The 17,501-nt window shown below is 45.3% G+C and overlaps 1 protein-coding gene across 1 annotated transcript in view; it reads right to left on the bottom strand.

Moving 5' to 3' along the window:
* Positions 1–17,501, bottom strand: part of Kif5c (kinesin family member 5C) — a 150,826-nt gene that overhangs the window by 56,945 nt on the left and 76,380 nt on the right. Inside the window, exon 11 of the mRNA XM_040745317.1 lies at positions 8,354–8,502. Coding sequence (XP_040601251.1) covers positions 8,354–8,502 — 149 coding nt within the window. The remainder of the gene's footprint in view (positions 1–8,353; positions 8,503–17,501) is intronic.

The raw sequence follows: 17,501 nt of genomic DNA, 5'->3' as shown, positions 1-17,501 counted from the left end.
ACTGCGATGGTCTGGCTGTGCTGTGTGTATGCAGGCTTCTGCTGAGGTGAAGCTAAACATCAATGATTTCACTTTTGTGTCAGTTCCATCTAAAACAGCAACGTGAAGCAAACCCTGGATAATCCATGCTTCACCACATGTGAAACTAAGCCTCCCTATCTTCTCCCTTCAACCAGACTCCATACCATATGTACGCCTGTTTCTGAAATTATTGACCTGAAATAAAACTAGAAGATCATGGTGGCCTTTGGACCAAATCAGTATATCATCAAGCTCTAATCCTTGGTTTACAATGTTTATCAACAACCTTAGGGTAGGGAATGGGCTCCATTCAATTAAAGAATCTATTCTCTACAGTCTGTAAAGCCCATGGCCTATCAGAGTGACAAGACAGATGGATAGACGGATGACTGGATAGAGGGATGTGTGTGTGAGTGGATGGATGAAGACACAACTTCTAGTCACACAGAGAAGTCAGAGTATGCCCTCAGACATCTCCGGCAATGTGCGGCATATATCAGAACTGTAAAGCCGTTTCCTCCTTTCTAATTCTCTTCCCCACGGACACCTGGGTATTTGGCATAGTTCTGCCTATGGTTATATTTGGGATTTTGTAGGAATAATTTGTAAAATTTGGGAAATACAGCAGTCCAGTGCACTATGAATTTAACCCTCCTGCTTCAACATGCTGAAGGTGAACTTCTAAACTGTACCGACCCAGAAACCAGCCAACCATGACCATATTTTCCACAGGCTCGCTCACTACAGGCAAAGAGATAAGACCTGGAAACATCTGGAAGAGATGCCGTCCCTGTGTGCTTTGGTTCCAAATGGCTACACAGGCAATGATATCTGGAGGCAAGGGGAACGAAGAGCTACCCAGTGGTTTTGTTTGTTTTCTTTTCTTTTGTTTTAATTCATCTGGGCTGGCAGGGACCAGGGATTAACTCCTGTGACCTACAGATGACCTGCTCAAACCAAGTCACAGATCTGATTCATCCCTAAACCTTTCTTCTTCTGTCACCTATGAATGACATCATTTCCAGGAAGTTGGTAATGTCCAGAAGTCCAGAAAGCTGACCATGCTGCTATGGGTCCTCCCCCCTCTGCCCCCCCAGAAAATGATCACCAAATTCTCATAAACATGTCTAGTGCTGCAAAGCTATCCTGAAGCCACACTACACGTTTTCACAAGTTGAATTAATCACAGGCCCACAGCCTGCTTAGCCTCTCTACTTGCTTTTTGTAAAGGAGAAGAGGAAACAACACGGCTTTCATCACGGAGCTGTCCAAAGACAGTAGATACCACGAGCACAGACAGCACCACGGGCTCAAGTCCTATCTCTTACTCCCTCTGCTCCCTGGCACAAGGGCAACTTCAGATGCTCGACAATCCCATTATTTTTACTTATTCTTAATTAAATTTTTCTAGTGTGGCCGGCGGTCTTCTAAAAAATAAAATACCAGTTATGCAAGTCCATTTCAGGGTTATTTTTAACATTAGTAAAACAGGGTTTGAAACCTACAGCAGTCTTTCTGGTTTCTCATGAGCACTTCTCTGAATCGGTGTGTCAACACCTCTCCCACAAAGCTACATGTAAACAGCAAGCTCTTGCTAGTTCATATTCTAAAGGTCAGGCAGGCATGATTTTTTTTTTTTTTTTTTTTTTTTTTTGCAGCAGCCATTCAGGTGGAGCTGAACGAGGCAGCCACACGCAGAAGCAGAAGCAGCAGAGCTCCTGCCCAGGGAGGAACCAAAGGGTTTCCAAACACCGCTACCCTTCAAAGAAGCGGGCGAATGACTTCCAGAAGTGACCCTGGTAAGGATGATGTCTGGGGACTGTAAATTCCCAACCCTGTGCAAGAGCTGACACCAGGCAATCTGTCTCCATGGCAATCTCACCGTGCTAATCGAGAATATTCCCTGCACTGCAGTGTGCTCCACAAGATGATTAGGGAATAACTGATTGTAACAGAGAGGAGAGCTGTGCGCCAGCCCTGGAGGGATAATGCCCTGCAATCAGTCCGGGAGAAAGACCACCAAGTGAAAATTAGCAACGGTTTTTATCTTCTTTCTGCTCTATGAAAAGCAGATTTCTTTTAGTCCGGCCCATGAGGCTTGTACCTGCTGTCTATAGAAGAGCTTATAACCTTGGAAATGTCTGGGTTTCTAAGCTGCAAGGTCCCCTTCTTTAAATAAGCACCCTGGCATTTACTATTGTCAGCTGTAATTACCTTTAAGAACTAAAAAGATTTGTGTTTACACAGGAGCACTCACTCGGAGCATACCTATAAGGCTTGCAGAACCTTCTAATTATAAAAGGAAAACCTCCAGAGAGCATAAATAACATCTCTGCAAAAATGGAAATCCACCAGTTTCGATGGATGAGAGTGTCAGACCAACAACAAAATCTCATTAGGTCTATTAGTTAAAAATTCTAAAGTGGGTTTACTTGGTTCCTTTTTTCCTTTAGGAATGCCACTAGACTGCCAGGGAATCATTAAATTTCACACATGAAATAGCAACAAGCTAGTTATTCTTTTCCTAAGTTGAGTCCCTGAAGCCTCTGGAAAATACGGAGAGGTAATTGCATTTTCTCAGCCACTCCAGGCAGGGATTTGCAGGTCACTCACAGCTTCCACCAGAAACCACTGTAGATCTGGTGAACGAGGTGCTTTGTTTTAATACCAATTAAACAGACCTAGAGGCAAACCTACTGGTAAGTAATTTCTGTATCGAAGACACCGAAAGGAAGTCTTTAAAGTTGCCAGATGGGCAAGAGCAGCTGGCTACAAGATGTCACTATATAAATGTGAAGGTTTTTTTTTTTCAAATCATTCCTTTATGAGACTGTTTTACATACCAATAGCATCCTTCATCCTCTTTCCTAAAAACACTGTAAGCAGCTCCTGACATCCCCTAATTTTGTCTAGAGCAATTTTCTAACACACGGGCTTTCCATTCATGTCTTTTGAGCAGGCCACGGGGTTTGCTGAGCAGTCAGTGTTCCTGTTAGTTTAGCTGCACTCTCAAAGTAAGAAAGGAGACCTAACAAATTAGACAACTTGACTGAAACGCTAACTCCTGTGAGCTCACACCTACGAATCCAAGAGTGGACCAGCATCGCCATAGACTTACTGCAGAAAGAACAAATAGCAACAGTCACAGTGGTCCCCTCCCTCTTGAAACTCCATCATTGGGCAAGGTAAGGCAGGAAGAAGGATCAAAGGCCAAAGCCAGCCTGAGCAACACAGCAAAATGCTGTCTCAAGAAAACCAAACAAAAGAAAGCATTTACTATCACGATTCCCACAATGTAATCCAAATCCACTCTACTCATTTTATACCTAGTGTTCAACAGGAGAAATGACAGACACAGCAGATGGCCTTTACCCTGCTAGTCTGACACCTGAACTTTCGGGTTTTTTTTTTCTGACATGGACTTCTGTTAAAATTTTGGTTTAGGAGCCAACAATAAGGCTTGCCAAGTAAAGGTGTTTGCTGCCAAGCCTTATCTCCCGAGTTCAGACCCTGGGACCCAGAAGAAGAGAACTAACTACTGAAAGTTGTCCCCTGACATTCACAAGTGAAGTGTGTCATGTACGTACATACGGCACATGTACACAAGTACCATAAATGTAATTTTTAAAAGTTTAAGTCTGGCAATAATAATTAGTGAAAAATCGGCCATGAATTTGAAGGAGAGCAGGGAAAGTACATGGGAGTATTTGGAGGGATGAAACAGAAGGTAGGAAGGTTGTAATAAAATCATAATCTCAAAAATAAAAAAATGTTTCAATTTTAAACTTGGAAGTTTTTTGGTTTCATTTTCCTTTTTTCTTAGAAATTACATTTTTATTCACTTATCCATGATTTCAAAAAGAAAAAAAATAATGGAGTTTAAGCTACACAGAAGTAGCCTCTCATCCTATTTCATGACTCCTTTTGAGGCAGGGTCTCTCTGTGGCCCAAGCTAGCTTTAACTTGGAATCTTCCCGCCTCTGTCTCTAGAATGTCTGGAGATGAGCTGTGCATGAGTTGCAGGCAGGTGTGAGCCAGGATGCCGGCACTCTGTTTATTTTAAAAATTGTATTTATGTTTCTATTTAGTTTATGTCCATACCCATGCACAAGTCTTCTTGGATGGGGGAGAGGGAGCTCTTCCGGGTTTGCAGGCGCCATCTCTTGAAGCACAGCCTCATGGGGATCACATGAAGGCAATAACGCTTGGGAAACAGTCAACCCCTGTGCTGGCTGGCTTACGTCAGCTTGACACTCAACTGAGAAGATGCCTCCCTAAGATGCGGCTTCAGACAAACCTGTAGGACATTTTCTCAATTGGTAACTAATGTGGAAGGGCCCAGCCCATTGTGAGTGGGGCCTTCCCTGGGCTGGGGGCCCTGGGTTGTATGAGAAAGCAGGCTGAGCCAGCCATGGGGAGCCAGGCAGTGAGCAGCACGGCACGGTGGCCTCTGCGTCAGTCAGCTCCTGCCTCCAGCTTCCTGCCTGACTTCCTTCAGTGATGTGGAAGTGTGAGTCCTGTAACCCCTTTCCTCCCCAAGCAGCTTTTAGTTGGGTTTCATCACAGCAGTAGAAATCCTAACTTGGACAAGTCCCACAGAAACCATGTCCTAGTACCATCGCCTCAGAAACTGTGATTTCAACAAGTCCTTTGGAGGGAACACAAACTTCCAGTCAAGCTTCAAGTTGGTCCAGGCATAGGTCAGACCTTAGATCAGCCTCTAGGCATGTAATAGGGTAACATTTTATAACTTTCCAGTGATACTAGTCCAGGCATCCCTTTTTCTTGGGTAATGTCTTCTATTATCTGTCATTATCAACCGGGCCAGACATGTGTCCTTATTTATCCGTTTATTTGTCTGCAACTGATTTGCAATTGATTTCCTCCTGCCTTGTATTGCCACTGGATTCTCCATGACAGCAAGTGAGGGAAGCCCAAAAGTTCACGGGCATGCACACACAACTTCTTTCTCGCTCTCTCAGATGGAATAGAGCAGTGGAACTTTTGAATTATAAGAACATCACGCAAGGAAAGAAGTATCTTTCCCAGGGAAAGCACACATTGACAGGGCTCCTAGAACTTGTTCATATCCCAGTGTGGAAATATCACTACCCGGGGAATGTTGAAGTAAATTAAATAGCTGCCTCCTAGAAGTTTAGACCCAATGCCATATTTCAAAGGGATCCAGGCAATATCCTGCCATTCTGATAGAAGCTGGGGGAGCTGGCACTGTCTCCAGGTGAGCTTTTCTCCCTGTATGGCTATTGTCCCTCAGGACTCAAGTACAAGGATTGGTGCAGGACAGCGCGGAGGGCCTCCAGCCCATTCCCCTCTGGGATGGCACTTTTCTCACTCACCTCATTGGCCTATATGCAATCACTAAGGCTAGCTTTATGTGTAGGCGGCACCAATGACAGAAGGGACTAGACTCTGGTGAAGATTATGACTCTCAATGGATGGTGGTGACTCAAGTCTTTAATCCCAGCACTCAGGAGGTAGAGGCAGGCAGGTTTCTGAGTTGAGGCCAGCCTGGTCTACAAAGAAAGTTCCAGGAATGTCTCTCAAAAAAAATCAAAAAAGGAAGGAAGGAAGGAAGGAGGAAGGAAGGAAGGAAGGAAGGAAGGAAGGAAGGAAGGAAGGAAGGAATTACAGCTCTCCCAGAGACCAAGGTGCCAGTCAACCCTGAGCAGAAAACACATCCTGGCCCTGGTTTGTTGTACATGTGGTAGACACTAACACATCACAAGTTAACATTGACACTGCTCTACACGTTCATCCTAGAACCACCCGGTTTCCTTACTCTGCCTCACTACACTCCTCCTACCTGTAGTCTCTATCAGTCTATGTGCACTTAAAAACCTGTGCCTGCAAAAACAGTCACTTTTACAACAAGAATATCAGCAAGGGTCTCTGCAGAACCTCCCATCTCAGCTGCCCCGTGGTTACTGGGCGATGGGCTGTGGACCTCCCATCTCAGCTGCCCCGTGGTTACTGGGCGATGGGCTGTGGACCTCCCATCTCAGCTGCCCCGTGGTTACTGGGCGATAGGCTGTGGGGGTCCATCGATCTCCACTGCCTCTCTCCTCCCCACCTGTCACTTATAGGGGCCTTGCCTCTTTCATTCACCATGGAAAGATCAGTATTACTCAGCCTCCCCTCCTCAGCTCAAGAAGTCCCTGAGCTCCAGGCCCTCAGACCTATGCCTTACCGAATTTCCCCAAAGAATGTAACTGATGGGATTGCATAGCTTCTCACCAAAAGACACAGAAAATCGTACTTTAAAGATTTGCAATGAGGATGAAGCGGGTCAACCAGTTAATGTGATGGCAGACGCAGGGGCCAAGAACGGGATACAGAACCCTGAAGAAATATCAGGCATGAAGGAAGCCAGGCAAACGAGGCAGGGCATTTTCCAGGTGAAGGATCAGACTGCTAGAGCTAGGCAACAGATGGGAAATGTGCCGGGCGTTGGTGGCGCACACCTTTAATCCCAGCACTTGGGAGGCAGAGGCAGGCGGATCTCTGTGAGTTCGAGACCAGCCTGGACTACCAAGCGAGTTCCAGGACAGCCTCCAAAGCCACAGAGAAACCCTGTCTCGAAGAAGAAAAAAAAAAGAGAGAGAGAGATGGGAAATGTTTAGAATAACCAGGCTATTGCCCAGCTCACAGTGCTTCTAAAGCCAGTGAGCTAACCCCTCTCCAAGGGCGAAATGGCCCAGTCATCGCACAGAGAACTGACCCAAACGGATTCCAGAGATACAGCGAAGCTTCCCAGAGCCGCCTCCTCCTACCTTGCTTTCTACACTTCCCATTCTTCTGCCCCTGCCAATCTGCATGGAATCATCACCCACCACAGGTGCTGAGTTATTCAGTTATCCTAGCAGTTTATGAAACACATGTGTAGCTAGAAACACTTCCGAGAAGAGGAAAATCCTCTTATTTAGGCTACTGGGTCAATTTTTGATCGTCTCTTGAATTCCTGTTTGCCACGTAATTGCTTTTCAGTTAACTAAGCAGCTCACTGACACTGGATCCTTACTAGCGAGATGCAGCCGCAAAAACCATCACCGACAAGCAGCTCACTGTGCAGTCGCAAACAGGCGCGGTATTTCCAGGTCTGCTCAGCAACCCCCAGGCTCCCGCCCTCAGGGCGCACAGGCTGCGGTAGTGGCAGAAATACACACACTCTGAGGAACGAATGGCTTCCAGCTTTTCCCATCCTCTGACACGCAGCTCCAAATGCCTTGCTTCCAGACTCAAACAGAATGCTACCTTCTGAGCTCTGTCATCATGCTAAAGTCACCAAAATAATCTGTCTGCCCTCCGATCTGGAAGCCACTCCTAACACCTCTCCCACAACCCACCCACCCGCGGCACGCCAGCTCTCTGAGATATTTTCTCCTGTAGAACGAGCCAAAGACATTGTTCGAGGAGGGGGAAAGCTAGTCATCAGGCGTGTCTGTCGGAGTCCATTTTAGAACATGGTTTCCTTAGCCCTGTATCTTTCACTCTGAAGAACTTGACAGTGAGGCAGGTCAGAAAAGGCAAGTACTTGCCACAGGTGACCTTTAACCCCAAATAAACGGCAAGACTGAAGCAAATCATATTTTTCCATTTAGTCGAAGCAATCTGTACTAGTCAAAGCCAACACTCAGTCACCCTGAGAATGAAGGACAGTAACCACAGAAAGTACAGCACCGGAAACAGATTCTGGTCAGGCTGGGGAATTGCTTTCTCAAGCAAGTGCTTGGTGCTCAACACAAGGACCTGAATTCCATCCCAATAATACACATTAAAAAATACCAGGCATGGTGCCACGCGCTCATAACCCCAGAGCAGGGAAGGTGGGAACAGACTGGTCTATGGGGGATTGTTAGCTAGTCTAGACCCTGTCTCCAAGTCTTCCCGGGTAGAACACCCATAGCTGTTCTCTAGTCTCGACATAAATGTGTATACACATGAACCCTCACACACGTGCGCGCGCGCACACACACACACTCCTCCTTATACATGTGCACTCCTCCACACACACACATGAACCCCTCCCCCACACATGTGCATCTCTCCATGCACACATACAAAAAGATTGATGATTCAGGCCACCTAGTCCACACTACTATGTGCAGGCCACAGGATGGAACGAGGCATGCCATGGTGCCAAGGAATAATAAAACACATTAGCAAAGCAAAAGAGCAAAACACTCATCATCCCGGGAATTGGAAATGCTTGAATTCCACCATCATCCCCGCTTCCCAAGAGGCTCCCAGGATGCCCATCGCGGGAAGGAGAAAGCGTATGTCCCGGCCTCCTCCCCTCTCCATCCATCCTCACCATTCCTCCACCTGTTCAGCTCCATCTCCAGATGCTGGATGACACTCTTCAAGGCCTTGTTCTTCTCTTTCTCCTTTTCATATTTCTTCTTCCATTCTTCTGCTGTCAGTTCCAAGTTCACCGAGACTGTATTCTTGATGGTCTTTGCTCTGGGGTTAGAACACAAGGAATCAATTCTGAGACTAGTCATCAGCACTCACTGATTTTATATGATCAAGCCTCGGATTCCCTTCCCATCTCAAAATGGACTGGGATAGCAGAGACTTCCCGTGGTATCTACCTACGAAGCTGGGTTAAGGGCACTGCTATTTCACTTATTTAAAAAAGGTTTGTTTTTAGTGTGTGTGTGTGTGTGTGTGTGTGTGTGTGTGTGTGTTTGTGTACTTACATGTGTTCCCTTAGAAGACACTGGATCCCCGGGAGCTGGGGTTAAGGACGTTTGTGAGCTGTCTGATGTGGGTACTGAGGTCTGAACTCTGGTCCTCATGAGAGAAGAAAAGGCACTCTTAACTGCTGGGCCATCCCTCTAGCCTCACACTCTTACTCCTTGAGGCTCCAAACCCACCTGCCCTTTTCTCCTTCACACTCCATTCCATGAGTCTTTCAATCCAATGGACTCTTATTCAAATTGTGTCTCAGAGTCCCATCTTGTCTAACTTCTTCTGGCGCCCTCCCCCCCAGGTCTGTTTAACCCCCAGGGTTCACCATGTTCCTTTAATGACTGCCAGATTCATTTCCTAAACAGAATTCCCATTTAATTCAATAAACAGTTACGAAACGCTAGGGACATACCAACACAGGTGGACAAGGTTCTCAGCCTCTCACAGCTTGGGGATTGTGGTGATATCTTGTCTGTACAAATAAAGCTTACATGAAGATCAGAGGGCGGAGCTAGCCACTAGCTAACCATAGAGATCTGTAGGTCTGTAGAGACAGACAGGAGGTGATATGGTTGGGCAGCAATTTCCCCTATATCTGACTCTGGGCTTTTATTATTAGAACCTATTAGAACTCGTGTTACAAGAAACAAAACTGAATGATCAGTTACATCTCTTAGTTGCCTTTGGTACTTAGAACCAAAGTGTTGGGCACATGCCAACCCATGGCTATAGTGTGGGTGGGCCACATAAATGAGGGAGGCTGATAGTGAACACCAGGGCTTCCTACTGATCCCTTCATCAAAGGCAAGGATCACCATGCTAGAGTAAAGGGGTGATTGTTCTCAAATCGCCTCGTTGTTTAAAAATAGTCAGAAGTTGGAATTTTTAATATTTGTATTTTCTAAATTCAGAATGTTTTAAAAATTATGCATGACAAACATGCCTCACGGGCACTGTTTTTCATTATCTCCTAGGGCATGTGGCCTAGGGGTGTCAGGCCATGTGCACAACAGCCGGACAGCTAGTGAAAGAGGCTGGGAAGAAAACCATCCCCATCTGTATTAGGGGAGATTAAACAAAAGGCTTGGCTCACCTAAGTCTGCACAGCAATGGACAGGTTTAGCCATGTCCAAAGAAAAGTAGGAGTCCATTTGCTACTTGCTTGTGAAAATATATGATGTTCTGTCTTGCTTGCTATTGACATTCTCATTTTAATCTCCAAACAATTCCAGGACTGTCATGTTTGCTGGTACAGCTGATGTGTGATCCAGGTTAATTACTGTTGTCATCAAATGACTCTCGGGACATGATTTCTATTTTGGTGCAAGAAATTCAACAGTCCTCTCTACTGCTACAGATGTCATTCCAAAATTAATTCCTAAAGCAGACAACTAAATAATCCAACTGTCGAAAGAGGAATTAAACTACTTCAGTGTTGGACTCACTAAAGATTTAGGGTAATTCACATTTGCTGTAGCTTGAGGCTGCTCTCTCCGGAACTGTCTCAGCTCTAATTCTTCAATAGCAGTAATTTCATTCCTACTTTAAAGCTTGTTGCAGTCTGGCATTCTCACCCGCCCTTCTGACATCCTCGGGCGGTGTGAGGCTGTGTCTGGGATGCAAGCACAGGCAGAGCAGTGTCCATTCCGTTATGAACTTAAGTCAGAAGGTGCAACAACAATTCATACCTAAAATGCTTGCTTTAGACTACCAAGTCTACTTAAGTCATCAATAGTCCACAGATGGCCCCAAATGGTACGAGAGAGAAAAAGATGGAGTCCCTGTACTGCCTCCAGGCAGGGTTAGTCAGAGGCACATTCTCCAGCAGAGCTGCCAAGGTTTCTGCAGGATAACTGATCTTGGTTCCTGAGCTGCCCAGAACATTCTTTTTCTTCTACTTGTGTAGTGAGCAGAGTCCTGGCAGGGAGGAACTCTGATCCATTCAACTTACACACTTTGCAGAGTTTAACAAAGGTACGGAAAGGTGCTGAGGAACAAGGGGCAATGTAGTGCCTACATCAGCAGACATGGAAGAAGCCTCAAAAAGAGAGCTAGAAGAGACAACTTGCTTGTGGGACCTGTAATGGCCTGTGGTCTGGGGCCATCCAGCCCAAAATGAGTCTGCAGGGAAATAAACGCCTGGCACTCATTCCCTCTGCTCTTTCTGATCACCTACCCATGTTTTCTCCTTTCTGGCCTGACTAGAAGTCAGAGGTAAGAGGGCCACTGCAGTGAGGGAAGAGAGCAGAGCTGGGCAGAGACAACAGGGCAGAGTCAGAGGACGAGATAGAAAACAATGCAACCCGACTCTGACCTGGAGCTCAAGCAACAGTGGGAAACCACAGCTCATGCTGGATCTCTAGAGTTCTCTAGGCTCCAAATGAGACTCAAGCAAAACTTTGCATCCTCTGAGGCCAGGATATGGAAAAAATCAGCAAAATGGCTACATAGACTTAAAATATCTCCCATTTCCTAGAGAGAAAGAGAGAGAGTGTGTGTGCGCGTGCACATATGTGCGTTTCTGTGTACAAGTGTGCGCTTGTGTACACGTGTGTACACATGTGTGCGTGCATGGGGGGCATGTGTGTGTGTGTGTGTGTGTGTATTTAAGGAATGTATATTAGTACTTACAAAACCATAGTCCTTAAAATGATTACAGAGTCAGAAACTTGGGCTAGAAACAGCGGACAAATGTTCCAACAGCTCCACACCGCTGCCATCTGATCTAACGGGATGTGCTCACCCCACAGAGCATGACATGGCCATTTTGATATATGACAATAAAACTCCAGTTCCATCTAAGAATTCTATTCTAGATGGATCATAGGGTAAAACAGTAAAATGTCTACAAGGAAATACAGAGAATGTCCTCAAGACCCTGTGTTAGATAAAGACTTCATGACTGTAACATAAAAGCAAAAAAAAAAAAAATCGACTATCAGATTAAAAACTTCCCTATTTAAAAACCGTTAAAAGAGTTAAAGGGCAAGGTCATAAAATAGGAGAAGATACTGAAATACACACAGACAACAGAATTATCTGGGGTAACTCCTATAAATCAGGAAGGGGAAAATAGGAAAAGACTTGAACAGGCAGTTCCTGAAAGACATGCCGATAAACACTGCAAAGAGAACAGTTGGCATCATTAACTACTGGGGAAATGCAGTGCAATTAAAATGGCAACAAGATACCTTTCCATGCCCAACAGAAAAGCTAACTCATGAGAACCGGCAGTGACTTCACCTCTGATGATCTACTATGAGTATGAACTGTTACTGTAATTTTAGAAAAGTGATTTGTAACATCTGCTAAAACTATCTGCCACACCCTATGACCCATATCTATTCTTACATAACAGGTATGTTAAGAGGCAACAGATACCTGCAATGTTATTGATAATGGCCCCCATCTGAAAGCAGTCCAAACACCCACCAACAGTACAATGAATACATTCAACCAGCTACCATATAACTATACACAAAACTGCCACTCCCAACACTGTGAATGAACTTCCCAGATACAATGGCAAAGCAGCTGGATGGAAACAGTACTGTGTGTCTTACACATGTGAGTTCAAAGGCCTGCTGTTCCAATCCATGCTGACTGAAGTCAGGGTGGTGCTTACTCTTGCAAACATAGCACGGGCTAAGCTAGTATAAGAGGGAGGCTTCTAACACAGTGGGAGGCGGTTACGTGTTTGTGTGCACTTGCACATGTTTACAAATTGTATACATTGACTCTATGCTTTTTTACTATAGGCATGCTATATGCAATAAAATGAGTTAAGGAAATAACCTTATACAGAAAGGTAGCATCCCTCCATCTAAACGGGCCTCCCCATTATTCCTCCTTCCCCTTTTATATCACCTGTGTTTGAACGGGAAGGAAATGTAGAGGGCGCTGGGAGGAAGTATAACTAATTCTAAGGATGTTTCGAAAAGCTATATGGAAACTTCCTGTTTTAAAAGTTTCCTAAGTATATGCATATATGCATATAAAAGAGTTTAACTGGAGTCACCATGAACAAGAGATATTACTCTTCTCGGAGGCCATCTGATGTCAGATATGGGCTGCCTCCCCTTGAGTGACATAGGTCAGGACTTCCAAACCAGTACAGCTACTCCCACTGATCTTGGTTGCCCGCCAGAACTTGGTGATAAGACCCTATTGCTGAAGACACCACACACTTTTGTCAAGAAGGACCAAGAAGCTTTCTTTCTGCTGGCTACATTTTGAATGAAAGGAAGGTACTATGTAGGCTGCTGGAGTGTGGGGGAAATCATCAGTTGCCTTCCCAACTGTGAATATTACAGTAATTACAGTACTGTGAAATATGCCAACTGGTACAAAGGAGGCATCAATGTTACGGGGCTAACCAACTGATTTCTGACTGGATTTGAAGTCTATTCCACAGGAGAAAACGCATACTTGGCACTATGAATCTGGCCAAGAGCCCATGGTTGGGGAGTACACAGGTCCCAGGGGTAAAATACTATTATCATTTTGCTAAATAGACAAGGTATCAGACTGATCTCTGGACCTCTATCTCTGTGCCTATACATTAAGTAGTGCAGCCCTCTGTCCTCACTGGAAACACTTAAAGAAACACAAAGGTTCAGTGGAGAGTGACCCAGACACTCCTAACAGGCCAAAGTGCAAAGTGTGTCTATGAAGTGCTCAGCCACTAACGGGATATGTACATCTCCCTCATGCTCAAGGTTCAGGGACCATTATAAAAGAGGTGGCAGCAATATTCCAAGAGCAAGGGGTTGGGGAGGGCATGAGTGAAACTGTCTTCCAGACATGACAACACAGCAGAAGCCATGAGCTCATGGCCGCTATGGTTGTCTGCACAAGACCTGTACAAGATTCACATTCTAACATGGAAAAAGATGCCCTCATGAGCCATCATGAACTGAGGAGCTTCTGACAGATGATGGCTTCTGGGGAGTGAAAGTCAGTTTCTTTAAGGATGTGGTCCTGATATGTCTACTATACCCCACCCATGAATGCATATGGGTACATTTACACATACATATATATGGATATGTGTAAGTAGTACTAATTGGACCCTGTGGATTAAAAAAAAAAAAGCAGGATCTGAAGTTGGGAGTTGGAGGTGAGGGGTAGATCTGAGACGAATGAGGGGAAGTTGGGAGAATGAATGTGATCAAAATACAATGTATGAGGCCGGGCGGTGGTGGCGCACGCCTTTAATCCCAGCAATCGGGAGGCAGAGGCAGGCGGATCTATGTGAGTTCGAGGCCAGGCTGGACCGACAGCCTCCAAAACAATACAGAGAAACCCTGTCTCGTAAAAACCAAAAAAAAAAAAAAAAAAAAAAAATACAATGTATGAAATTCTCAAAGAATTAATCCACATATATTTCAAAAGGAAAGAAAACACATCAGATACAAGCATTTCCAGACTGTGGAGCAAACCAGAGCTACTAAAAGAGAAATTGAATTCTGTGCCCAGAGGGTTTTTCTTAATAGAACAAATATTCTCCTGCCTAGGACTGCCGGAAACAGCTCCGAAGGGTCGAGTAGAAGGTTCTCAGTGTTCCTTCCCCTAAGGGACCTGAAGTAAAGCAGTGTGGGATACTGGTAATCTCCGTCCTTTTCCCATGAACTCTAGCAAATCTGTAGATGAGCAAGCAGAATGATCATCGGTCCCCACCTTTTGCTATGCTGACTTCCTTTCCTCCTGGGGCTGTCCAGCTATGTGCCATCAGTGTAGGCTACATAGTGGGGTCACAGAGTGTGTTTACACAACTAAGTGGGTTAAGGGCATGAAGCAGGAGAGCTGATAACCCAACCCCTACCCTTACCCTATTCCCCAGTATGCCCCTACAGCAATTGTGAGAGAGAGCTCAGTTCTGCACCTTGCCTGACCAAATAGTAGAGCTGGCCCTAGTGGTTTGAGTGTGGACCTGGAGACCTGAAAGCAGGAAACTGACCCTGCTCCTTGCTGTAGGCTGTATTGGGTGAGGTAGTCCAGGCAGTGCTGGAGAGCTCATCCGGGTACTGATGATGAGGAAAAGCTGCTGGTCTGACCAACCCAGGCCCAGAACTAGGGCTATGAGTTGGCCCACCCCAACATCCACCGAATCTATGAACTGTTGGGGACAAACTTACAAAACAGCAGGATCTCCATGACACAGGACAACAGGATATCCAAGAGGAGCCCCAGTGAGAGCCCATTATTGGTGGAGTAGCAGAAGCCCAAGGCTTCCAGTCAGATCAATGACTCACAGCACTGAACACTTGCAAGCAGTGGAGAATGGACTGAAGGGTAAACTGTGATGCAACGGACCACATTACAATTTCCACGACAAGATTCTCTCCTCTCTCTCTCCTCTCCCCTCTCCTCTCCCTCTCTGTCTCTCCGTCTCTCTCTCTGTCTCTCTCTCTCTGTCTCATCTCTCTCTGTCTCTCTCCCTCTCTGTCTGTCTCTCTGTTTGGCTTTGTTTTTTTTCTTTTAAATTTAGTTTTTATTGCGAGGAGGTTACAAGGGCAGAGGGAGAATGTGAGGGGACAGGGAGATAAGTGTATACAAATGCATGATGTGTAATCCACAAAGAATCAATAAAAGTTAAAAAAATAAAGAGTATCTTGAAAAAAATAAGATTTATTTTCAGTCAAGTGTGATAACACACATCTTTAATCCCAGCTCTCAGAGTCAGAAGCAGGCAGATCTCTGTGAGTTTGAGACCAGTCTAGTCTACTTAATGAGTTCCAGGGAAGTCAGTGCTACACAGAGAGAGCCTATCTTAAAAAACAAAAGAAACATTTTTTATGGGTATGAACGTTTGCCTGGATGTGCATCATGCCCGCCTGGTGTCCAAGGAGAGCAGAAGAAGGCATTGGATCCCCTGGGACTGGAGTGACAGATGGCTGTGAGTCACTGTGTAAGTACTGGGAACCAAACCTGGGTCCTCTGCAAGAGTGGGAAGTGCTTTAACCTGAGTCATATCTCCAGCCAGCCCTGGGCTCTATGAGCTTTATCCTGTATTGTTTGTTTTTTATTTATTGGTCTTAGAAATTTTTTTCATGCAATACATTTTGGTCATTCTCTCTCCCCCAGCTCCTCTTAGATCCTTCCCACGCCTTCCTACCCATTCAACTTCATGTTCTTTGTCTCTCAAGGCCAGGAGGCCTAAACTCTACACAGAGAACTACAGGCAACTAAATAATACTGAGACTGGGAGAATCAGTCTTCTCCAAGGAGATCACAGTTGTTTAACCAACACCAAATGGTCAGCCCTGAAAAAATAGAAGAGTAATGTTACACAGACTGAGTAGGTTATGTTTAGAAATAGATACCTATATACATACAAAACAATTTCAAAAGAAGACATGAATTTGAAAGCGAACAAGGAAGTTACATTGGCAGGTTTGAAGGGAGGAAAGAGAAAGGGAAAATGATATAATTATAATTTCAAAAGAAAAATCAAAATAAACTCAATATATATACATATGCTAAAAACAAAACAAAAACAAAGCACCCAATAAAGAGAGTCTTCCGGATACAACTGGGTTGATACACATATGAACTCACAGAGCTATGACAGCACACACAAGACCTGCATGGGTTGAGACCCAATAAAGTCTCAACACAGAGGAAAGAGGAGGTATGTACAAAGCCCCACCCCTAACCAAGAGGCTATTGATGCCCGCTAAGAAGAGGAAGTCAGTTTCTCCAATGGAGTGTCACTGGGTATATCAACCACACTCCAGGGCAGGCCCCATGCTCAGTAGCTGGCCAATGCAAAATGGTTTTGCCTTGTACACTTTATGTCAAGTCCCCAAGAAACCCTTGACAAGGCTCACTCAGTACCTGTGGCTTCCTCCCAGCGCTTCTCAACCCACCCCTACTTAATGTTTCCATCTCAAGGCCTTCCCGTCCCTCCCCCAGCTTCTTTCCTGGATAAGCCTGCCATCTCAGCCCACAGTCTTGGTCTTTAGCAACTCCTTGGCCCACTTGTCCTCTCTCCTCTTCTCTCTCCCTTCTTGTTCTCTCTTGCCAACCCCCCCACCTCTCCTCTTGTGGCCTTGTTCAGTCTGGCATAGAACCAGATACATGCCTTTATTGCTCAGCTTAGCTTCCAAAAGAACTTCAGTTAGTTCACAACCACACACGAAATCAGTAAGACGGCAGACACCAAGGAAGAACCTGAAGGCCAGTTTTACAATTTTGTCTGAAGCCTAATAGTCATACATTGCTTAAAAGGGGGGTTTATTCAGAAATGCATCAGGAAGCACTGTGCCAACAACACAGAGTCTGTTTATACAACTAAGATGGATTAGACATCACTAGGGTGATATAGTCTCACGTGACAGTTTGTTGTTCTGCAAACAGCGTGGTAAGGGCAGCAAAGTCCAGCCAGATAGGGTGGGGACACTGTCTCTATGGTACAGGGGAACAAGCCAGTGACCTTCGAGAGCTGTATTCTAGCTATCCACTACTCAAACTGTGACAGCCTGTGATTGACCCTAGTGTGTGCTGACACATTTGCCTATTTACAGCTGGAACCCCAGCCAACACTGAGCAAAATCCTGACCAACGGCTCCTTGCGGGAAGAATCCATGTTTAATCTTGCTTCTTCCCTAGAAGATCCACTTGACACAACAAAACCCACTGCGTGGACATCAATGGAATCTGTTCACAGCTTTCCTCGTGTCCTCTGGCTGCAGAGATTCAAATACCACTTCCGTAACATGTCATCTGGGTTTGCCTGGGTATCAGATCTCTTCTCCTCAGGGAGG

Source organism: Mesocricetus auratus, unplaced genomic scaffold, assembly GCF_017639785.1.
Source record: "Mesocricetus auratus isolate SY011 unplaced genomic scaffold, BCM_Maur_2.0 Super-Scaffold_100004, whole genome shotgun sequence".
NCBI classification, from domain to species: domain Eukaryota; kingdom Metazoa; phylum Chordata; class Mammalia; order Rodentia; family Cricetidae; genus Mesocricetus; species Mesocricetus auratus.
Note: the sequence above shows the minus strand (reverse complement) of the source record. Positions and strands in the feature narration are given on the sequence as shown.